The sequence below is a fragment of the Phascolarctos cinereus genome, unplaced genomic scaffold (assembly GCF_003287225.1).
Source record: "Phascolarctos cinereus isolate Bilbo 61053 unplaced genomic scaffold, phaCin_HiC Scaffold_2;HRSCAF=192, whole genome shotgun sequence".
NCBI classification, from domain to species: domain Eukaryota; kingdom Metazoa; phylum Chordata; class Mammalia; order Diprotodontia; family Phascolarctidae; genus Phascolarctos; species Phascolarctos cinereus.
Window position 1 is genome coordinate 335,930,970 of NW_027555625.1, and position 26,087 is coordinate 335,957,056.

General features: G+C 33.9%; 1 protein-coding gene across 1 annotated transcript; it reads right to left on the minus strand.

Moving 5' to 3' along the window:
* Window positions 1–386: 386 nt before the first annotated feature.
* MBIP (MAP3K12 binding inhibitory protein 1) lies at window positions 387–24,490 on the minus strand. The gene is given in 10 exon segments (XM_020991360.2): window positions 387–1,047; window positions 1,049–1,078; window positions 2,579–2,617; window positions 12,672–12,769; window positions 14,045–14,197; window positions 14,848–14,913; window positions 18,339–18,435; window positions 18,537–18,758; window positions 20,346–20,465; window positions 24,320–24,490. Coding segments are annotated over 10 exon segments (1,029 nt in total). The 5' UTR covers window positions 24,446–24,490; the 3' UTR covers window positions 387–969.
* Window positions 24,491–26,087: the final 1,597 nt, after the last annotated feature.

Genomic DNA, 26,087 nt, shown 5'->3' on the forward strand with positions numbered 1-26,087 from the left:
AAATTTTATTTTTGCAGGATATTTAGGTGGGAGATCTTCAAACAAAAGCCCATGTTTGGTATATTAGAGAATAATTATTGTTAAGGCGTGGTGTGGACTAAAATCCCTTTCACTTCAAGACTGTAATTCTGATTATTATGTTTTTCATGCCTCAAATTTTCAAATATTTAAAATTACTGTAAATAAAAGCTATATCAATGACTTTTCCACACAGAATGGAAAAAATTCAACTTCACAAAATCTAATAGATAGTGAACATACTGGCCTAGGTCCTAAGATTTGAGTTCCATTAGTTCTGTTTACAGTGTCCTACATAAACTCAGCTGTATCTCTTAATATTACTGTTTCACCAATACAAAAAAGAGATGAGTCACTGGACCACAAGATGAAGTTAGATTATATTTGTTAGAATATGATCATCTTTAGGAAAAGGTGGTATATGTGTTTATAATACCTTAACTGTTGCCCAGAAAGTTTAATTTTTCCAAAATCAAGCTACATGAAAATTCCAATTATATTTATTTACATAAACAATGGTATTTTAAAAGACATTCAAAAACAGGATACTTACTATTAAAAAAAAACAATAAACACCAATATTACAAATATAAAATCTTTTAAAATATCACATTATTTAAAATGAGGTTTATCCTTTTTGGTCCACAAATAATTACAGATAAAAATACAAATTTGCCAGTTCATTTTTGATAATTTCCTGGAAAAAACAATGCTAAAAACACCTCCTTTACAACAGAAGGGAATAAATTCAGACACTTCTATTTTTAAAGCATTCACAAAATGTTTTTAAATAGACTAGCAGGTTTTAATTATTTATAGGACTGGACTCACACTTCTAGCAAAACCTAAAGAACATACTTTGGGGCAAAGTCTATGTAAAGAGAAATACAGTAATTAAGTAGTTCCTTAAGTTACACGTGTAACAAAAATAACAACAATGAAGAGACTTCATTATGGAAGCTGATCAGAGACCATGGATTCTGTTTCATTTGATTTCCTTAGCAGAGCTTGCTTAAGGGCACTAATTTTTCTCATCAAGTTCAGCCAATGAATAGTTCTGCTGCAAACAATAAGGATACAAATTATTGAACAATAACAAATCACATTTCTATAGTGATTTAAGGTTTACAAAATGCTTTCTTTACATTATCTCTAGGTAGTAGAAGCATTTTAGTATTTTTTTTTTTGGTTCAGATCTGTACTTTCATTGCTATCAGTAGGGAATGGTCATCCACCAAAAGAAGACTGGCAATTACAATTTTCAGAATTGCTCAGGACACTGAAAAGGTTAAGTAACTTAACCTCTGTCACACAATGTCACATAACCAGTATATATGAGAGACAGGACTTGAACTCAGGTCTTCCAGTCTGATTCCAAGGGTGGCTCTCAAATCAACAAGCCAGTCTTTTCTCAGTGCAAATATTATTATACACATTTTGTAGATGAAAAAAAACATTTAGATGTCTAAACAGAGTTCTAAAACAGCCACTATTTGCTCCCTCAAATGTGAAATTGATTTTACTGAACAAAAACAATGTTAGATTTAAGGAGTAGGAGTAGGAAAAACAAATATGAAATGTTAAAAACCATCAATTCTTTTCTCCATGTGGACTTAAAGAGTCAAATTCTAGTAGCCATTTAAACATTTTTGTAATAAAGAAGATAATTAACACTGAAACCTGGTTATTTTGCAGTGTTCCTTTAAAGGCTATTCTAGTGAAATAAATAATCTTGTCAGTTATTTTTTGAATTTCCATCATATTACACTGTACTACCACCACTGGAAAACAATGCTTAAAAAATAATAAATAAAAACAAAAAGTGCAATTCCTTATTTACTATAAGGAATGTGCAGTGATGGGAAAACAGAATGTAAAAATTCAGTTTAAATAATAACAATAACAACAATAATAGCTAGCACTTACATATTATTTTAACTGAACAGGTGCTTTACAAATTTTATCTCATTTGATTCTCACAACAATTCTGGGAGGTAGGTATTATTATTATTCTCATTTTTACAGATGAGGAAACTGAGGCAGGCAGAGGTTAAGTGACTTGCCCAGGATTAAACAGCTAGGAAGTGTCTAAGGCCAGAACTGAACTCAGTTCTTCCTGACTCTAAGCCCAGTGCTTTGCCACCTAGCTGCCTGGTTTAAACTAATTATATGAAGAAAGTTTTCAAGATCATATCAAGTCAGTGCAATTTTAAGCTACTAAAGCTTAAAACAGCACTTACTGCTAAAAGCTTACAACTATGCTAAGACCTGCATAATTAGAAATCCTTAGAATTTGTGAGAGCAAATTAAGTTATTTCTATTAGATACTTTGTTACAAACAAATCTTGGCTATTTGAAATGTTAAAAACTTTCCATATTTTTTTTTAAAGCACTATACTTCAGATTTCACTACTTGGCTTTTCTCTTAGGTTAATTCCAATTGATAAGATCTCCCTCTACTAATACCAGACAATTAAAGTAGAAGGTTCTAATAACATGCATAGCATAAAGCAAAACCTACATGTTAGAAGGTGGAATGAAATTAAGGTTAACAACTTACTTGTGGTGTTTGCACTTTTCTTCTTTTTCCAGAAAAATTCTAATGGAACATGGGAAAAAACAACCCCAAAACCCAAAGTCATTAATTCTTAAAAATATGAGTCGCCAATTCTGCTCTAGTAGAATATATAGTCTAGTATTCTGGTAGAATATACAGTCTCTAGATGGTATAATTCTATCATGAATCTCTAGACAAATGTCTAACAGCAATGCTCAAGATAGGCATGAAATGTTACCTTCCCAATTCAATAAATACTTCTTCATTTCACACTGTATACAGAGCACTAAAGAAAGCATTAGGCATCATGAGAATAGGCCCAGGCACAAAAGCCTAGCTACTATGGAATAGGGCAACATCCTAGAAAGGATGATACTGTAAATGGAACATTAGATATTTTTAAGGCTGCATTTATGTTCTTGCTCCTAACCCCTCCTAATGATGCATTTGAGAGACTGGGTTCAGTAGAACAGCTATGGGAGCTTTCTAGCTTCTTTCTCTTCTTTCTGTTTCTAGAACAGTGACTAAAAAGAAGGAAAATGACATTAGGCTGGATGGAAAATAGGGACTTGGCTAAAATGGCAGAAGATGCTTATTTTTACTTTTAATTAAGGATTAATTAATTAATTTTTTAAATTGGGTCAAGAATTCAAGCTCTTAAAATTTTGACAAAAGACTTTGGAAGAGCTTTTTTTTTGTCTGTACGCAAAAACAACAGAGAATCTCTAGTTTAGAGCAGGAATTTAGAACTCAAAAGACCACATGGCTTGGCCTCCAACCTTTGCAAAGGTTAGGTAGTATTAATGGGTCCTTGATTTAGCTTGAGGCATAAATTAGGCAAATGAAACCATCCCACCCCAGGGCAAGTGACTTGCCTATGGTCAGACACACAGTGGCAGGAGGAGTACCTAAGTGAAGGAGGAGCTAAATCTTAGGTCTCTACCAAAAGAGACAAAATTATGTGGGAACAACATCTGATTAACACTGACAGATTCATTTAGGTTCATCAATTATTTATGAAGTATCTATTATACATGCAAACATTATACCAGATGCTGAGGATAGAAAATAAAAAACTACAAGTCTTTCCCTTCAAACAGCTTATATTCTTTAGGGGGTATATGAAATGAACAAAGATTTTATCTATTTACCCAAGCACACACAAAAAGGTAGAGAGTAAGGGAGAAACTAGACAAAGAGCTCTGGAAAATTTGAGGGAAGAAAAGCATTAGTAGCTAGGTAGGAAGAAGGATCAGAGAAGTAATCTACATAGTGCCAGGGTGAAAGATCCAAGAGGAGTGTTCAGGAAAACATGCCATTTGCCAACTTCTCCCTGAGATAGCATTTCCAAAGACAGGCAAGGCAAGTGTTTTAAGATTTTACTTGTTTATATTCAGTCTCACACATCCCCAAAATCAGATTTTCATATGCTTGGTGAAAATGAATTACTGTTCTCCCACTTGACTGTCCACTTTTTGAAACCTGTTGTATAAATCATACTTTAAAAAAGTTTAAAATTCTTTAGCTAAAATTTCATATATTATAGAAATCAAAATCCAGATTAAACTTTTTTTTTTTTTGGTGAGGCAACTTGGGTTAAGTGACTTGCTCAGGGTCACACAGTTAATAAGTGTTATGTGTCTGAGGCTGCATTTGAACTCAGGTTCTCCTGACTCCAGGGCTGGTGCTCTATCCACTGTACCACCTAGATGCCTCCAGATTAACCTTTTTAAACAAGGCATATAACGTCTTATGTATAATGGCCTAATCAATACTTTGTTACTAACAAAAATTAAATTTGATTTAATTTAATTTAAAAAATTTTATTATTAAAACTTACACAATAAGGAAATAAAAAGAAACATAAACTTAAATATTTAAATGCAAAATAGAAAAGAAAAAAAAAGCATGTCATATACAGCAGAACGCAAAACGGTTCAAAATATACAGCAATAAATTTCCATTTGAAGAAAGCCTACATAATAAATACTACACATGGTGTTGACAGCTCTCCACCTTTGCTTCCTTGTAAGTTTTCTTTTGTTCTCTGCTGTGCACTTTTTACTTTGTTCTCCCCCCTCCCAGGCTACAATTAAGTACAGATATATTTATATATAGATATATACATACACATATGCATATATCCATATATATACATACATATAAAGACATATACTTTCCCTAACAAATTCTACTTCTGATCTTTGTTTTTATATTTGTGCATATCTCTTATTTCCTATCCCTCCTAACTCCTCTATTTTACTTATACCTCCTATCTTGCCCTCCCACTACTTAACCTACCCCACCCCTCACCAAGGATCCCATCCTCCCATTCCCATTACTCTAAACATCCTTCTATATCCCTCCCCCCACTTTAACCTATTCCCTTACCCTCCCCTCCAGAGATCCCTCCCTTATCTTCTCCCTCCAAGCTTGCTATCTCCTTGGCATTTTATTTCCTTATGAATTGAGAAGACTTTTATACTCTTTTATATCTATCTATCTATATATCTATATCTATAGCTATACACAGTTCCCTCTTGAACCCTCCTCCCCCAAATCTGATTTAATTCTAACAAAAATCTATTAACTGTATGCCTGCAGGCAAGGCACAGCATTAGGTGGTGGGGAGACAAACATAAAAAGTAAATAGTTGCTGTCTTCAAGAAGCTTGCTTTCTACTGGGTGACATAACATATACATAAATGAGTAAACAGTACAAGGTAATTTCAGGAAGAAGGCAGGGGAGGGGGAGAAAAGAAGAGTTTCAGTAGGTGATACCTAAGCTGAGCTCTGAAGGAAGTTAGGGATTTTAAAAGGTAAGGGAGAGGAGGCAGTTCACTCCAGGTATAGGGGACAACCTGCACAAAGCCACAAAGATAGTAGATGGAATGTTAATTCAGGTCAAAGCTAGTAAGCCAATTTGGCTGGAATGTAAAGTGCATGAGGATGGTAACATGAATTGCATCTAAAACCATAGGAGGGAGACTGATTTTCAAAAAATTTAAAGTGCCAGGCTTAGGAATTTTATACCAAAAGCAATTGAAGATTTCTAAGAAGGGAAGTGACATGGTCAGACCTATAATTCAGCAGACTTGGAGAGAATATATTGGAGAGAACGGAAGCAATAAGACTACTTAGTATGTATGTATATATATATATATATATATATATATATATATATATATATATATATATATATATATATATATATACACACACACATACACACACACATATACACAAGTATTATTTATTTATTTATTTGTTTATTTATTGGGTCCTCTGCATAGAGATAACAACCAAATCCATGAAAGGCAGTCTTCAAAATTGACTAACTTTCAATATTCAAAGCTAATGTGAGACTGCAGAGGAAGGAACCTATATATTTCAAGAAGATAATTCATAAGTATTATCAAAAAGGCTTAACAAATGATTGAAACTGGAAGACTGATGAAGTCCAGTACTTTTTCTACTGGACTATACAAAATCTGCTTATCTGTAGCTTCCACCTACAGTTAGGACCCCTGCCCTCTGGAACAAAGGAAAGCAAGTCTAATTACTGTTCCACATGGCAGCCCTTTAAACACATGACAGCTACTATGTCCTAAATATTTGCTCCTCTAAGTTAAACACACCCAGTGTCTTCAACTGTATACAGAATACATCATATAGTAATATATAGCATACTCTCCAGTTCCCACCCGAGTTCCCATCCTGGTTACCTTCCTTTGGATCTCATTAATACTCAAGTATATCTGAGATGTCACCTATTTAGAAATTCCCTCCTGCAATGCAGAATGCAACTTATCCATGCCTGCAAATTCTTTACAATTCTTGTCTATGTCTTCCTGTAAGTTTACCACAGAGAAGCCACCTAAAATACTGGAGGCTTTCCTCATATTGTGAGGGTATCTGTGAAACTCTGTGACTTGTTACTTGTCACCTCTCACTCTCACCATGTGACCATCTACTCAATATTGTAAAAGAGGCCATATAAGGTGACATTTTGCTCTACCCAATTGAATGTTTTTTCATAATTAACAAATAATAAACCCAATGGGGCCAAATATTCTCTAGGTCTTTCAGTTACTTGTGAAATGGTAAATATTTAATTCATTGTTGAATACTATTCCCTAATAATATCCTCATGAAGGATGTCCTCGATTCTTGTATAGATAACTGTCATAGAGATTTTACTTGAGAGTAGATGTGTATGTAGGTTGGAAATTATTTCTCTTCGTTACCTTTTTAGGTATTAGTAAGATCTTTTATTTCTTCCATACCTTTATTAGTGGCTCTGCTTTAGATACTGTGTGTATATCTGTATGTATACATGTATACATGCATACATACATACATACATACACATCTTATATAGATATATTTAGCTATCTTATATAGATATATCATATCTCTATATCTCAATAACCTCAAAATTATGTTGTTTTCAGTATGGATCTTTTCTTCTGTATATATATACTTCGTCCAATTTGTCTGCCTTTTCCACATATGCTCTCTTTAGTGCCATTTCTATCATTCCTATAAGCACACCTAGGTCCATGAAGCTAGGGTCTGAGTGTAGTGATTCCACTATGTTTCATAGAGAGATGTCTGTTGTAATAATTTTTAAAATATTTCTCTTTTTTTCTCAGTTTGTTGTTCTCCCACTTTCATCTGTAAATATAATTGGGATGATTTTGTTTAAATGGATGCCTTGGCAACCTTCTTTTAAAGTAGACTTGGAAAAGGTGGAGCCAAGATGGTTTTAGAGAAAAAGGCTGGAAGCTGTTTGAGCTCTCCCCAGTTTCCCTTGAAACAGCTTTAAATCAAGCCTCAAAACAAATTGTGGAGCAACAGAACCTACAAAATGCACAGGATGAAACAATTTTCCAGCCCCAGATGACGTAGAAGGACTGTAGGAAAGCTTCGTTTCATTTGGGTTAAAGGGGAATGCAGCCCAGTGCAGGTATTGAGCCCCTGAGCCACAGCACAAACCAGCAACCAAGGCTTCATGGTCCCAGCTCAGCAGGCCAGCAGCACAGTGGGCCAGCTGTGAGACCTCCAGCCTGGCAAAGCAGGCTAGCAGACAAGCCTGGCAGGCCTGGAACTAGGCCAAACGACTCTAGTGCAGGAGGCAAGCCACCAGCCCTAGGCCCTGGTGCAACAAGCCATGGAGCCCCTGGGGCAGAAGCCAAGTGACCAGGCCCCTGCCCCAGAGCAGGAAGTGTGGGACAATGTCCCTGTGCCCCAGGAGCAGAGCTCAACTTAAAAAGTCACAAAATTGGCTAGAAAATGACAAAAAATCAAAACAAAACTAAAGCCCTGACCTGATAGCAACAATGATTACAGGGAAGATTACAATACAAACTCAGAAGAGGATAACAACTTCAAAACGCGTTTAAAACCTCAAAGAGCAATTGAATTGTTCTCAGACTCAAAAAGTGCTCCTGGAAGAGCTCAAAAAGGCTTTTAAAAATCAAATGAGACAGATAGAAGAAAAACTGGGAAAAGGGAGTTACGTGAGAGAATTATGAAAAAAAGAATCAACAGTCAACAAAAACCGGAAAAGATGTACAAAAATTCACTGAAGAAAACAATTCCTTAAAAAGTGGACCTGGCTAAACAGAAAAAAAAAGGAGGTGCAAAAGCTAAATGAAGAAAATATTTCCTCAAAAATTGGAACTGGGCAAGTGAAAGCTAATGACTCCATGAGACATCAAGAATCAACCAAACAAAAATCAAAAACATGAAAAAATAGAAGATAATGTAAAATACCTCACTGGAAAAACAACTGACTTGGAAAACAGGTCCAGGAGAGACAATATCAGAATCATTGTACTACCTGAACGCCACGGGCAACAAAAGAGCCTGAACAGTACATTAAAAGAAATTATCAAGGAAATCTGCCCTGATATCCTGGAATGAGAGGGTAAAATAGAAGTTGATCCCAAAATGAAAACTCCCAGGAATATTACAGCCAAATTCCAGAACTCTCAAGTCAAGGGGAAAATACTGCAGTCAGAAAGAAGCAATTCAAATATCAAGGAGTCACAATCAGGATTAAAAAAAGATTTAGAAGCTTCTACATTAAAGGACTGGAGGGCTTGGAATATGATATTCCAGAAGGCAAAGGAGCTTGGATTACAACTAAGAATCAATTACTCAGTAAAACTGAGCATAATCTTTCCGGTAAAAAAAATGCATATTCTATGAAATAGGGGACTTTCAAACATTCCTAATGAAAAGACCAGAGCTAAACAGAAAATTTGATTTTCAAAGCAAAACTCAAAGAAGCATAAAAAAGTAAACAGGAAAGAAAAAAAACCAAGTTATTCTAGGTTAAACTGTTTATATCCCTTTTCTCATGTACTAGTCTAGTCATATGGCTTCACTACTTAAAAACTTTCAATGACTTCCTATGTTGCATACTGGACAATATATAAATTCCTTAAGCCAGGTATTTAAGTTCTTCCACAACATTGTTGTAACCTTTATTTCTAGCCTTTTTCCAAACGATTCTCCTTCATACAAGCTATGTTCCTATGTTCCATCCAAACTATTGTTTCCCCATCTTGTTCTGCCATCCATTTCCTGCCTGTGTGTGTTCACCAAGATTTTTGTTCATGTTTTGAGATGCACCTTCTCATTGTCATTTGCCAAAAACTCTAGTCCTTCAAGATTAGCTCAGATATCACCTCTTCATTGAATCAGGGCTTTGATGATTTTACATTCTCACCTCTTCCCTCATCTGAAAGTGTCTTCCCAAATCACTAGACTCATCTAGTTTTCCTAGACTTATGGATCTCTGTGTTCCTCCATAATATGTAACATACTAAATTTGTATACATGTAACCTCCAGTACAGTAGACTATAAACTCTGTGGGCAAGAATTATGCCATTTCCATCTTTGCATCCTCAACATCTAGCAAAATGTGGTACTAAATAAATGTTTGTTAAAGGAAATTAAGCAGAGACCATCCTGGGAAATTTAGTAATTAAAGATAAGGGAATAATAAGATGCTATCTAAAAAAGGGCTAACAGGATGAATAGAAATGGAGTTAGAAGGAAATGCAATCAAGCATACAGGATTGGGGTCACCTACATATTTTTTTTTCCCCTGAGGAGGTGAGGAAAAAAAAGATTTTGATGAGAGACTAACAAAGGAGTTCAAATTATATAGTTTAGATTTTATCAATAAAGTAATAAGCCTAACTCAGATATTCATATTCTTCAGAGGGCAGAAACAATTCAAAATGCTTTTACATGCTTAATTCATCTCTTGTAGTAAGTAATCTCAATACATAATTTAAAAATTAAAGGTTTGAGAACTAGATGGCCTCTGAGGTCTTTCTCAATTCTAGATCGATAATCTTAGGATCTACGATCCTTTCTAAGCAGGAAGATATGATAGCCAAAGGTAATACTTATTTGGGATAAAAACTTATTTGCAAAATGATAGGAGAAAGACGGTAGGAAATAATACATGACATCACCTTATAATAACTGTAAGAATAAAGGGGAGGAAGGAGTTCAAAGACAAAAAGAAAGGCTCCCTACACATCAAAATTTTATGGCAATACTTTCTATGGTAGCAAATCTCCTTCCCCCCACCATTGCAAAAAAACAAAAAAGCAAAACCCAGAAACAAAGTAGATGCCCTTTGATGAAATTTTAATCACTTAAAGAAAATCACAGATCTTATTATTACTTCTTTTTTCTTTTTTTTTTTTTTTGGCTAGGCAATGTAAGGGTTAAGTGACTTGCCCAGGGTCACACAGCTAGTAAGTATTATGTGTTGGAGGCCGGATTTGAACTCAGGTCCTCCTGAATCCAGGGCCAGTCCTCTATCCACTGTGCCACCTAGCTGCCCCGATATCTTATTATTACTTAAGAAAAGTACTTGAGATAAAATCAATAAGGATGTGTCTATTCTCCTATATCTACCAAATCTTTAAGAAAATAACCTAGCTATTCACAAAGAAGGAAAAAAAAATAAGAATGCAGACCATAATGTGATATGAATAAACTCTATGTGGGGATGAATAAACTATAAAGCTGCTCCATCAGTGCACATATATTGGCCAAACACTGCAGGAAAGGAGGAAAGTGACCTAGATTGCCTCTGGGAAATTATGCAGTTCTTTTCCCAAGCTTTACTTGAAACAAAAGACCAATCTTTTCACATGAATATTCTGGTGATGCTGTTCAACTACTAGTCATGAAATACAATGTTCAAAGCATTAAAGTTTGGGTTACCCATAAACCATGGGAGAAGCACATGGTGGGAATGAGAAAGCTGAAACATTATCAGAGAAAGAAAAAAAGTGGTATAAAGGATACCATCAGAGAAATATCTAACCAGAAATAGAGGAACTGATAGACAGTATGTGACACAATATTAAGAGATCTATAGGAAAGTCCTTCTCAGAGTGGGTGGATTCTCTGAAAGGGATTTATGGGAGGACATGAATAAAAATCAGAGGACTCAATTAGACCTTTACAAATGAAGGAGGGATTTACACCAGTGAGATCCTTCAAAGTCTAGTCAAACTAACTAAATTCTAAGTTCACTAAGGGCAGTTTTTAAAATACCTCTTTGTAGCTCCAATATTTAGCACATGTAGTATGAGCTTGGTAAAAAGTTTGTTTTAGATTTGAAGGGCTTGTTTTATTATAAAACTATACATGATCCTGAAGGCAACAGAAAGATTCATGGTAGGTGAAAGAAGGCTACAGCAACTTAGCAATAGAGTGAGGAGATGATTAAAAGACACCAAGTACCTATATGATCAATGAATGAGTCTGGAGTAAGGAAGACCTGAGTTCAAATCCATTTTCAGGCACTTATTAGCTGTGTGACCCTGCACAAATCACTCTGTTAAACCACTGGAGAAGGAAATGGCAAACCACTCCAGTATTTCTGCCAAGAAAACTTCATGGACTGTATGGTCCATAGGGGTCATGACTGAAAGGCTGAACAACAAATGAAACAGAATAAGGAGATAAATAAAGATGCTCAGAAGGAAAATGTCAGACAATAGTACAAAAAACAGTGATTCATTCAAACATTTCTGAAATGTTTCCTACATATAATTCATCAAGTTTGGTACTTTGGATGACACACAAATAGTGAAAACTCTTGCCTTCATAGTATTTCTAATCCAAATGGGAGTAATAATAAATGTAAACAGAAAAATATTATATAAATTAAAATATAAATGTACAAATGTAATGCAAAAATATAAAGAGAAATATAAAGAATGAGGAAGAAATAATTTTAGAGGTGAGGAAGGGAGGCTTTAAAGAGTAGGTTAATATATATCCGGGGCTTAAAAAGACGGGAATAGAATATCAACAAAGGCATTCCAAGTATGAGTGAAAAGTATTAGAGGCAGAAAAATATGGGTAGTTTTTGAATAAAGGTAAATAATCCAGTTTGATTAGAATGCAGAAGAAGAGTAAGAAAAAGCTGGCAAAAAAAAAAGGGAAAAAAAGGTGGGTTAGAAGTAAATTTTTATAAGATCTCAAATGCCAAGAGAAGGAATATGGTTTATACTTAGTAGGCAAAATTTCTCAGAAGCACGCTACAAATTCTAAAAGGTTGCTATATTCAAAATATTGTTTTCAGTCACTTCATAAGAATTTATCAGAATAACCAAAGTTTCATAAACAAGATTAATCTAGACAATTTTACTTTTTCATATATTCTAAGTTCAGATGTGTACAACTTTTCCCCCTAATGTAATATGCTACTTAACAACTCTAAGAAAGGGGTAAAGAACTGTATGCAACAACTTTATATAACAGTTTCAGAAAAGTAAGGAAAATAACTCAAAAATGCTGAGGAAGATTAGCTTAGGACTTCTAGTTTGCAAAATACTAACTGGCTAATAAACAAGATGCTTCCAAAACAAAATCAGATTTTAGTGCTCGTGGAGAAAAAAAAGGTGATGGAGGGAAGGGAACAAGCATTTCTTAAGCAATCATTATGTGCTAAGCCTTAAAAACTCACTAAATGCTAAGCTTTTCAAATATTATTTTATGTGATATAAAGTATAAGACATAATACATAAGAAAGTGAATTTTACTTACAACAGACTGAAAATATTCCGGGGAAATACCTTCTAATTCCAAGATTTTATCCTCAAGTTTTTTAATTCTCTGATAAATATCTCTAGGTACTGGACCACCTAAAGAAAAATTTTAAAAATCCGAAATTGCAAACTTTTAAAAATGACCTAACCTTGTTATTTTGACTTTTAAAACACAGTATTAAAAGATTTTTATACAATTGACCTGGTAAGTTCTATTGACTTATTTGTATCTCAGCCATAAAAAATGAAGTACAAAGAAATCTTTTCTTTACTTAAAGCAATATATAGCTTTGGGGTACATCATACTATACCTACCCTTTTCAAAACACTACATTATGTAAGTTGTCAAGAGTTCTTGGTGCTTAGCACATTCTATATAGTTTCCATGTTACTTAAGGAGAGTTTTAATACAACTTTTGAGCAGGCCATTAGTTGCTTAGGATAAAGAAAATCCAGTCACTACTATCATATGGAACAGCATAGCCAACTTATCAAATCTCCCTCAATTTTCATTTTCTCTACTACTTGCCACACTTTCTCCTATTACTCAGAATATTTCCCCTATACCTTGGAATTAATGAGTACTTAAAATATTCTATAGTTTCCTTTTCAGGAAGGATGGAGGACAACTAAGATCACTCAAGTTTATAGTTAGACAAAAACTTAAAATAATTATAAAAAAAATAAAATATAAATATATAAAAATATAAAATAAAAATAAAAAAATTATAAAATAAAATAAAATAAAATAATTATCCTAGAAAATGTCCTGTGGAAGCACAAGATCTTCTCCAAGGAGAATTATTATTAAATATGTAAGTTTTTTGAGAACTTCATTTTTAACCTGGTATACCTTAGTCCTCATGCTCCAGAATAAAGAGGTAATACATAAATAAAACTTTAGTAAAAGCTCTCTGAGGAAAGAAAAGTTAAAAAACACAATTTATGTTAAAGTCACAAGTTAATAATTTCAGTGCACAAAGGGTACAAAACACCTTCAATAAACTTTTTGTGATCTACTTTTAGAGCTGGAGTGGAAAGCCTTTAAGTATTTTTACAACTTCATTCTGACCTTTTATTTATTCATTTCTAAAAAGGAAACGTAAAAGGCATAACTGACTAGCCTACCAGGATTTTAATAGATATCTTTTTTTATCTGTAATCCACACTTGGAAGTTTTTCTTCTTTTTTTTTTATTTGAGTGTTGACAAGATTATAACAGTTTATAAGACAGCCTTAATTCACAATTTAGGACAAGAGAAGACTTTCCCCCTCGGCATAAGAATAACCTTCCGTTTCACCATTTCAGGTCCAGGAAGGAATAAACACTGAAATTTAATTTAATATTTTACAAAAAAAAAAAAAACTTACCTGTCTGCAATCGCAAATGAGCTTCAATATTTTGCAGTCTTTCCTCTACAGCCTGGTTCCCACAATCACGAAGCATGCTATTAATTTTATGACCAGTTCCCTGTGTTCCTTCAGTTCTGGTCTGTGGGCCATACATATTCACAACTCTAGAAACTAAATCACCAAGAAATTTTTTATGTATACTTTGACTCAAAATATATATACAGACTCACATATATATACATATATATATATAGACTCATATATATATAGACTCATATATATATATATATATATATATACACACATATATATATACACATACATATGACTCAATATATATATACACACACACACACACACACACACACATATATATATATATATATATATATATATATATATATATATATATATATATATATAGACTCAAAATCATGAGCTCCCAAATAATACTTTTTGATCTTTTTAAAGGACCATCTATACCCATGCTCCCACCACTCCTAAATACAGGTATAGAAAAACTCAAAAGTTTTGCTTAAAAAAAAGAATACCTTCAAGATTTGAAACTAGGAAAGAAAGCATTACATCATTAAGCACAGAGTCTTGATTAGCACAAGCTTTACTGATGTTTTAAAGATAATTTTTTTTTTATTTATTAAGTGCCTACTACATGCCAGACACCTTGGTAAGAGCTTTATAAACATAACTTCATTTCATCTTCACAACAACCTGTGGGGTAGATGTTATCATCATCCCAGTTTTATAGTTAAGTGAACTGAGACAAGCAGCAGTTAAGTGACTTGAATTATATGGTTACTTACCCTTGATGTGACTTTTAAACCCAGGATAAGGGGTAAAAACAGCATCAGTCCTTGCACAGCTGTTCTCTAAGGAAAATTCAGAAAAGCATGATGATCTCAAATAGTCATTTATGAAGTGCAGAGTTTTACAGTTTCTTAAGTAGCTCATGTTAATAAGAAATGTGGTAGGAAAATGGAGTTCTTTCTAATATAAATATATTATAAATATATAAATATAAATATAATATTGAAATATAAAACACTACTGAACAAGAACAAAGTCAGAGTTAATAATTTAAAAGTTTCGTCTTACCTATAACTTCTTAGATGATTTTAGTAGATCTCCCATGTAACAGAAAAGATTTTTGTCAAGTGACTCAAAAATTTAATTTCATATGTAAACCTTAGGTCATATGAGATGACATTGTTAAGTTAATATTATACTTTCAAAATAGCCAATGAAGAATGAAGTCCATAAAGAGCATCTAACTCACCTAATAGGACAGCATTTTATTCCTAAGTGTTGGAGAAATTTTATTCCTTCTATTCCAAAACAGAACTAATTACACTGATTTGGCTTTTTAAAAATGTTTAGTATCTGTTATATTTACTGGCATTGAGAATTAAAAAGGATTAGTTATAAAAATTTAAAATATCCCTTATTCTTTCTGAGGGCTGTATCACAGGAAAGAGCTTTGAGACATAACAGTAGAACATATATAAAAATCCTTTAACCATAGAAGAAAAGCCTTTCTCCCGAAATCTTCAAATGGATTAGAATTTACCCTGGGACTTTTGTTTCAACTTGGCCAGGTAAAAACACCATAATTGTAAGTAAGCACAAACTTAGACTGGGAGGCAATTTTAGCTTTTATACCACATCAGTGATTTCATTAAGAGTAACAAGTTGTTAAAAAGGAACTTCTGCCAATAAATATTAACACCTGCTCTGACATTTATATTATACTCTTAAGAAAGCTGACAGTCACTAAGAGATTAAATGACTTGCCCAGGGTCACATAGCCAGTATTTATCAAACTTGAAATCAGGTCTTCCTAACTCCAAGGCTGGCTCTCTTAGCCACAATGCCACAGTGCCAACTACAAACTATTATGAGATCAAAAGAAAGTTAAAAAGCTACTGGCAAAACAAAAGCTATAAAATAAAATAAAACAAAACGTTTACTAGAATCAAATAATATTGGTTGATTTCCTGAACCATTTCCATTTTTAACAATCAAAAAACCCTACAAAATGGATAGTAAGTGAGAATTCTTTTTAGGTGGAGGTAATTTTTAAAATCACAGGTATCATCAGTACAGAGATCTTGGGGTGTGGAAATGCCTTTCACGAATGCAGTTGGCACCAAAATTCATGGTTTTTGAAAATTACCTGAGTTGCTGAAGGTTTATATGTGACTTTCCCATGATCACAGAACAAAAGTCAGAGGCAGGATGTAAAGTCTTCTAGACCCCAACATTAGCTTCTATTCCTTTTTAGATTAGAAATTTAAAGAAAAATCCTATTTCTCATTAACAAATGTTTTAAAGCAACTGCTTTATAAAAATACATGGATAAGTATTAGTGAATACAAGTTGTTAAAATGTATTTATAACTGTTTTGGTAAAAATGTTTTTCATATCACATGCAAGTACTAATTCGAAAAAGGGGAGGCAGCCTGGGACAACAGAAAGAGTCATGGGAATGAAAAACAACAACAATAATAACAAAAGATCATTCTCTGCTAGAGCTAAGATGGTATAATCTCATTTTGCAGGCTGGGTGACCCACAAAAAAATTCAAATATGGGTATTATGGTGACTGTCTAAGTACAGATAAATTATTTGCTTAAAATTCTTTATAGCCCTGTTATTGGTCAGCAAAGGTCTCTATGGGTCAAGAAATCTTGTTCACTATTCTGATTAAGTGCCTACTGTGCTAAGTGCTGGGATATATATACATATACATATTGTCATTCAGTCATTTCAGTTGTATCCAACTCTTTGGGACCCCATTTGGGGTTTTCTTGATAAAGATGCTGAAGCAACCAAGTTTGCCATTTCCTTCTCCAATACACACACATGCATTTATATATGTGTATAAGTGTGTGTGTGTGTGTGTGTGTGTGTGTGTGTGTGTGTGTGTATATGTATATGTATATATATATACATATATATATATATTTTCATGTATACACATATAAAAACATATATTATTGTTTTGTGTATATACACATGTGAATACACACACACACACACACACACACACACACACACATATATAATCAGGGAAATCTGTCTATATCGTGCTTATAATAGGGAAAGCTGAATCAACATAAATGATTAAATAGGAACCTGAAAGGGAGAAGTGTTATTACCAATCTTATGTGAAGTTTGAATATTTCTGTTAATTAGCCAAAGGACTTGAGAGGAAAAAGGAAGCATTTGGAGAATGAATTCTTCATATATTTTTCTAATGATAACTTGCGCTCTAATGATTACTGATACTTTACAATGAGCTATGTCAGTGCTTCCCAACATTTTTCATTCTGTGGCAAAACATATACTCAGAGAAGAATCTGATGGAAACTGGCAAACATACACCTTAGTGCAATAAAAGGGGAAAAATCATGACAAACATTTCTGCAATCAACTGATATAGCACAACACAAAACATCACACTTCCAAGTTGGGAAAAAACAAAACAAAAAAACAACTTTTCACTTTTTTGAGGAACACTACCTCTTCTCTAAGTTCATTTAATGTCCTGGAAGACACAATTTGAAGTAACATTATTTACTGTCAGGAAATTTAGACAACTTGTTTCCATCTCACTGTTAGGGCCAAGCACTTATCCCTCCCAACCTTAAAAAACCAAAGCTGTAGTCTTTATTTGAATTTATAAAATTTGAACTATTATCGAAAAAGAAAAAACAATATGATTATTCATCTAAAAACTGCTTTTACAATATCCTACTGTACTTCATTCTTAATACTGAAGAAGCATTTTACCTCGGCATAGTGCTCAAAACATTTCTGAAAACAATCTATTTTAAAATTTATTTTTATGGATATCTCTTGTATTAACATCATATTTATTTCTAAAGACAACCTTACTTCCATCCTATATCCAGCAAGCCTTCCTTTATAACAAAAAAAAGAATGAAAAAAAATCAGGAAAGCAAATTAACAAAACAAACATAATCTGAGAGTATATATAATATTCTACACCAATAATGTCCCACCTCTTTAATAGAGGGAGATACATTTCCCCAACTCTGTAACCAAGCTTGGTCATCTTAATTATAGAGCTTTCAGTTTTGTAAAACATTCTGTTATTAAGCAAGGAAAAAAAATCTTAACAATTGATCCTAAAATAAATACAATTGAATTCTTGATTTACTGATTTTTAAGAGCTAAGAAATTATAAAAAAAAAAAGAGAGAGAGAGAGAATAAAAAGTACCTCTAAATAAATAAAATTACCTGAGGTTTAAATTCTGCCTGGATATTTACCTTGATTACAATCAATTACATTACAAAATTCCCGGACATTGTTTTCATTGATCTCAGCTTGCTTTCGTTCAATGAATGCTGATATTCTCCTGTCAATCTGCAGGTAACAAACAAGTTCATATGTACATATATTGTTGAAACAATTTCAATTTTTTAAAGACAACTTTTAAATTCAAGACAAAAAACACCTATGCTTACTTCTGCTTTTCCAGCTTTTATCTGGACTACTTCTGGATCAAAGTTAATTTGCTTGTTTTTAAGAACTCCCAAACCACAATCTTTGTATTTTTCTTCTGCATGTAGGTTGTCATCAGGGCATATTTTTGAATCACTTTTGTTGACTGATTTTGTTTTATCAGCCTCTTCAACGGCAGTTATTTTTTCCTCTTTAATCAGGCACTGAAGTCTTTCTAAAAAAGGCTAAAAAAAAACCCCAAACCCATGAGCATATTTGATGGCGTTTAAACTGACCAAGATTAAATTAATTATAATTTTAACTAAAATTCCTACTTAAATTCAATTTTAAAAATTTATTAAATTTAAATCTAGCATTTTGGCATTTATAAATTTGATTTATAGTTTTGTGCTGCCATGATTATCGGCATTTGTCACAGATTTGTGAGAAACTTAAGAAATCTGAAACTGTCTTTGAAGGAATCACCCTGTTATTTTGTGCCAAATCAATGGCTCAGCCTCTGGCACCAATGTCACTTAATTAACATGTCATTCAAATGCCTACTCAGAACACTAAGGCTTAGTATTTTTCCCCCTTAACATGAGAGCCAGTGCTTTTACTCAGTAAAGCCCTGCATTATCACTACATCACTGGAGATTCTCCACTTGAAACTGCAGTTGGTCAAAGTGTAGGAGAGAACACAGACATGAAATATATAGGTGTTATACTGAACACATGCTTTTTCTGTCATGGTAGGTATCTCCTTAGGTCACAAAATGAAAGAAGTTTCTTTCAACATAGCAGAAAATGAGCACTTATCACCAACATGAGAAAAAATATATCAAACCAAATGTATAACATAAATTATATCACCTATTTTCCTCCTCCCTCCCAATGATTATTACTTCCAACATGAAGTAGTTATATTTTAGCATAAAGTCCTTGAAGTAAAGGAAGAGATGAATATTAATATATATATATATATATATATATACATATTCCAGTTTAAATAAAAACACTTTCCAAAGTCAACTTCTTCCATTGCTATACTTTTGTTTCCTTTGCTACAGCAACTCTTTTGGTAACCTATCACATATTTTAATGCCAATAAAGTGAACAATCCAAAACAGCTCTTCCATTTCTCCATTTAACATCACACAATTTGAATTTTCTATATGAAAATTTACACAATTACCGATATAGAGTCATTTGACTAGAAGCCAGAAAGGTCACCATACTGTTCACGTAGGGAAGTGATGCACTCAAATATCAAAATAGTACTATATATCTAACAGTTTAATGTCTATTTTTGATATAAAGGATGCTATAAAAACCGTTAAGGAAAATTATCAGATAACATAGTGACTGGCTACTTACTAAGAAGAGACAATAACACAGAAATTACTTTTTTTTTAAAAAACTAAGCTGAAAATGTTTAATTGCAATAGACACTGCAGGATGTGTCATGCTGAGATAATGCCACTTCTTAAACCACTGAAAGCACTCCATGAGCCTCCAAACTCACCCAAGGCATGGAATCATTATCATAGCATGACACACACCTGCCGTGTCTTATTGCTTAATTATAACCCACCATAGATGAAACTGTACTGAATTTACAATGCAGGTCTAGAATTGAATAGAAATGGATTCATTCAATCTTCATAACCCCATCAGTTATTGGGTTAGTCTTACAACTGTTCTGAAACCTATCTGTAACCTTGTATTAATAGTATTAAGCTAAAAATAATTGAAATGTTATAAGCTTGTAATTTCACCACAATTAGATTCTATTCTCACAGTCAAGTTAATGTGTCCAACAAGATATTTACCTGAAAATATAAAACATGTTGTTCAAGAGCACTAAAGAGCAATGCTGGCTGGAGTGCTGAGAGGCTCTGAAGCTTGTTCCAATCGATTGTAATTTTCACCACATCATCTCCAAGGTCAAGCTTCAAAAGGGCAAAACAGCACCATCAAAAAAATTACGCCATTGTATTGTATGCATGTGCTGTCACAAAAAGCAGTATTTTTACAGAGCAAGATGTATATCTGTCTTCATCAAAGTTATCAATCTTTTAATCTTTAGCTAAAAATTAGTAAGTTCGCATTTTAAAAGGTATTAGAATTTTGAATATTTTGATAAAAGAATAGGCATGATGTCACACTCTAAAGGGGTTAAGTTCCATGTCATGGGATTGCCTTATAGGTGAAATTGCCTTACAATAAGATACTTTGGGTACTTTGGTCCCTAAACCTCTTCAATTGGATTGAAGGTAGACTTGCCTCATACTAAAACCCACTCAAATCTGGGTGAGTTTCTACTATGCACATCACTTTAATTAGCTAAATATATCTACTGCATATTATTTTCCCCTACTGATATCTGAATCATACTTCTACTGACTGCCTTCTCCACCAAACTTTTATCTTTGTAAATCAATACCACTAATAATCGGCTATGAAACCTACATATAATGAGATTTTTTAAGAAAACATGTTCTCAAAAAATTATCTAAACCATGATTTATTTGAGTGTTAATGGGAAAAGTGAAATATGATTTAATTCTTCTGGATACAACCATACATTTGTAGATGGAATGCATCTCTTGTTTAAATAAAGCCCCACAAACAGGAGACTTCCAAAAATTTGCAAAATGCTTAATTATATTAAGGTATATGGCATAAGAAATATATCTATGGTGGGTATGCAACATTTATGAAAAGTAATCAAAAATAATATTACATTATATGCTACATAAAAAGCACTATAATGACAATAAACAAAAAGAAAAGTAACTGGTTTGCCCTATAACTTTTGCAATAATTTTTATAAAAGACAGTTCCTTCACGAGTTCATGCAGAGAGGATAAAATGTAAAAAAAACCCCACCAAAACACTGTGAAACAATTCAAAATGGTTCTGTTATAAATGGAAGAATATCATGCATGTGAAAAACACTACAGTTATTTAGAATCTGGCTCTAACTTTCAAAAGTCTATTTCAGAGATACAGAAGGAAATATGGGGCAATGACAATGCCTGAATTAATCTCAATGTGTATTTTCTAAAATGCCATATAAATAGATTTCATAGGCTAACAAACCTTTAATATATTCACTGAATTGCTATATTTGTAGACCTTACCAAAAACTCTGATTAAAGTAAATATAAGCACCTTACTTGATAATGAATCCACGAAGTCCAAACAATAAATTTTTGTAGAGAATGATTTTAATTGCATATAATTGTTTTCATTTTTTAAAAAAAGGAATCTAAAAAAACCCCATGTAATCCTTCATTCAAATATAGGGGTAATTTTCATTTCAACTAAAAAAAGACTATTCATTGTAACATTCAATATTAGCAATATTAATTTAAACATCTGATATCATAGAACATGTAAGAATTGACTGACTCTAAAACCCTTATTAACCTTTCATTGATATGACCATTTTTTTTGCCATTCTGCAAAGAAATTAATAATACAGTGTTAAAATATTCAAGTTCAAAACAAATGAAAAACAATCAAAGGGCTAATAGGGGCAAAGCATAAAAAGTAAAAAAGTCCACGACTTGAGTGAGCACGTACATTAAAACATTTAATACTGTGTTCCCTATCAAACGATAGCAATAATTAAAAGCATCATGAGCACTAACCTTAAGCAAACATCTTAACCTTAAGATGATCATGCAAATTTAAGATTTAACTTCTTACAAAAGCAAATAATGACCTAAAGTGATACTATAAATTCTTCTGCTTTTATTTGAATCTCTAAATTATACCTCAAAAAGATAGATAATTATCAATATGGTCAGTATTTTGCTTAACCATCAAATCGAGCTAATTTTGGTTTTTGATTGATATTTTCTCTGTGTCAGATGCAAGTAATGATATTTACACGTTTGACAGTGACATATATTATGTAAATTTAACACATGTGACCATAGTCTGGAAAACACACATAAAAATATAATCTGCAGGAAATATGCCTTTGAAAAAATCCGGAATGTGAAAACTTTCACATAATTCACTGCAGTAACTTTCATATAATTTACTGCATCAACCATCTTTTAAAATTTAACCTACCATAGGAAAAATTAACTCATTTGTAAATGACTAACAGAATTTTGTGTAATTTTAAATTTATCTCCATCCTAATTTGTGATATCAAGTTCTAATTGCTTTGGTTTTTTTTTTCATTTTGTTTACAGGAAGTTAGAATGGCTAGGCTTAAGGCCTAAAATGTTAACATTTAAAACAAAGTCCCTTTTCAAGTCATACCCTTTTGAATATTTAAAAAATATAACTACCAAGTACTTGAAAAAATGGGCTGAATATGCATGCTTCTTAATAATTTCCACAATTTGAGTGGATATCATAAACTGCCTTAACAAGGATGACTAAAAGGAAAAACACGTTTTTTTCTTACCCCAGACAAACACACTTGCAAAAATAAACAGAAGAATAAAGCTACCATCACAAATCGGAACCTCAGATCATTTTGTTTATGAACTCAGCCTATCACACCATTAAGTGCCTATAAGATTACTGAAGCAATTGTTATCAGGCCTAGACCTGGGAGACTTTTATTTATTTATTTTTAACAGCTAAGAAGTTTTCTACGCTAATGAGATTGGACGGGAAGGGGAAGAAAGGTCACTAACTAGAAAAAAAAATTACTGATGTCAAATTTCTACTTACACCATACAACCATAATTTAAATATGATAAGATCTCCAAGTAGGTAGTGAACAGATTGTTACAAGAAGTATTTAACAATTTTCTTTCAAATATTAAAACGTAAATAAGCAACCGGCTTTTAATTTTGTATTTTTAAGGAGGAAATAAAAACTATTGCCAAACACCTCGACTACATTGTTTTCATTACCCATTTCGGCTTAACTACACCCATAAAGCATCAAAAGTAGCCTAGTCTCATGATCTGAGTAAATACGTTCCCCTCCCCCCCTTTTTTTTTTTAATAAATGCAATATGACCCACTAGGGGAAAAACATAAACAAAACTACTTCTCAATACATCAAGTCACAAAAGCAGTGAGGGAATAAAATTTCCCAGAGAGGGATCTTCTGTCTCCAGATTCCTTCTCCGTACAGATGGTTAGTGAACCTTTTTTCCATCTCAGAGGAAACAAGAAAGCTGTCCGACCCCGAGCTCCCCGGGTCTGGCCAGTCCCACGGAGGGGGCTTAGCCGCCTTCCTCGTAGCCAGGCCAGTTTCTCCTGCCGGACAGTTCCTGTTCCGACTTCTTCACCCGCTGCTTTTTCCCCTTCCCTTCCCTTCCCTTTCTTTTCTTTTCTTTTTTTCTTTTTCTTTTTTATGGGGGCGGGGAGGAAAGAGAGGAGGGAATGGGAATCACCGTAAGTGACGCTGCAAGATCAGTCTTAGGAAAAATGTAAGCAGGCTGTACTACCCCAGTAATCCTGGGGGAACGCTAATGCCCTTCTCCTTGGGGCAGGAATTCCCAAAGCCCCCAAGCTTCGTCAACCCGTTGACGCAGCAGGGACTCAGTCAACCCGGTTCTCTGAGTAAACGAGAGAAGAGAGAGAAGAGAGGAAGAGGGGGAGAGAGGGAGAGAGAGAGGGAGAGAGAGAGAGAGAGAGAGAGAGAGAGAGAGAGAGAGAGAGAGAGAGAGAGAGAGAGAGAGAGAGAGAGAGAGAGAGAGAAAGAGAGATATAAAGAGAGAGAGAGGTAGAAACTGAGAGAGACAGAGAGACAGAGACAGAAACAGAGACACAGAGACAGAGACAGAGAAACAGAGACAGAGATAACGCCGCCATCATCTACCTGCCCTGTCAGGGTGCGGAGGGAGCGAAAGAAACCAACCAGAACCTCGCGGTAGAAGCTGCAGCTTTGATCCGGGTTCTTGTCAATGCTTCGGGGGCGTCCCGATAGCCCCACAGGAGCAGCCATGACACCTCTCCAACCGCTGCCAAGGTTGCTGTTTAGTCCCGCCCCTTTCCCCCCCCGCTTTAGTTTTCGTCGCGTTGTGATGACGTCAACCGAAACGTTCCTTACGTTTAGCGCGGTGTTCTGTGGCCCCACTCCTTTCCATCTGACTGGCAAACATGAGGACCAATCAGATGATCAGAAGAAGCAGCCTTTTTCAGCCCCGCCTCCCCTCCCCTCCCTGTCTTCTCTGCAGTCATTTCTGTGACAGGCCTCTGTGATGAGGAAGTCAAAACTGTAGTACCTTTCGTGGTATCTTAGGTGTTAAAAATTGTAGGGTATTATTTTTGTTTTAGTTTGCTAAAACATTAGGACTGAATTAGCTCATGTTTCTTACATGGCAAGTGATGGTGATGTAACCTGGTGATGAGAGGGCCCTGATTCCCATGAAGGTGGAGATATGCTCCTTTGCCTTTCTATGGGACATGTGAGCTGGCCCCTTCCTTAAGGGACAGTAATTCCTGATTGGTCAGAGTAGGAGAATGTTGAAGCTGATTGGCCACAGAGTCAAGAGGAGTAACCCCTTGTGCTTTCTCTTGGAATTCGTCTGTGCATCTTCTTCCTAGCCACAGATACTCAGGTGTACCCCAAGTAATTTGCAGGGACTGCACGTTTTTCCCTGAGAGGAATGTGTTAGAGTGTGGGGCACTTTTCACATTTTGCCCTTTTCAATTTTTGAGTATCATTTGTATATGGAAGGGATAGTAATTTTGCCAGCATTTAGAAGAGGACTTTGCATCTTGGTCATAAATTGCCTCTGTACCTTTTCTCCATTCACTCATTTATATTGGCATGTGGGAGAAACTTGAGGTGAACTTTTAATATTTTCCAGTTGTTGGGATCTGACTTTATTTATGTGAAAAGTGTTTTGTAATTGTGTTAAAAATTTCCAGAATGTGGCTTGGCAGGTAGATTCCCAAGTATTTTATATTGTCTACAGTTATTTTTTTACAGTTATTTTAAAATATAATTTCTCTGTCTCTTGCTGTTGGATTTTGTTGGTAATATATAGAAATGCTGATGATTTAAGTGGTTTTTTTATATCCAGCAACTTTGCTGAAATTGTTAATTATTTTAACTAGTTTTTTAATTGTGTAATAAGTTTTAAAATATAATTACTGTAAAAATAACTTACATTTATATACCACTTTGAGATAGGTTGGTACCAGACAGTATGAAGTAGAAGGTTCAAGGGTAAGGTGAATAGTAATAGTTAACATTCATAAACTCCTTTGAGGTTTGCCAACCTTTTTAAAAAACATACATTATTTCATTCCATACTCATAATCACCCTGTTATATGGGTAATATTTTTCTTACTAATTTTACAAATGAGGGAACTGTGGGTCAGAGATATTAAATGATTTGCCAATGATCACAGGGCTAGTAAGTTTCTGAGGTGGTATTGGAACCCAGTCCTTCCTGACTACAAGTACAAGGCTCAAACCACTTAGTCATGCTGCCTATTAAGTAAGCTAAGCAACAGAGACTTTTATCTTAAACAAACAAGAGAGACAGACAATTACAAAATAAAATAAAACAGGTACTTTTGATTACTCTAATCTAAAGTCCAAAGTAAAGAAATAGGCTAGAAAAATAAGTAAATA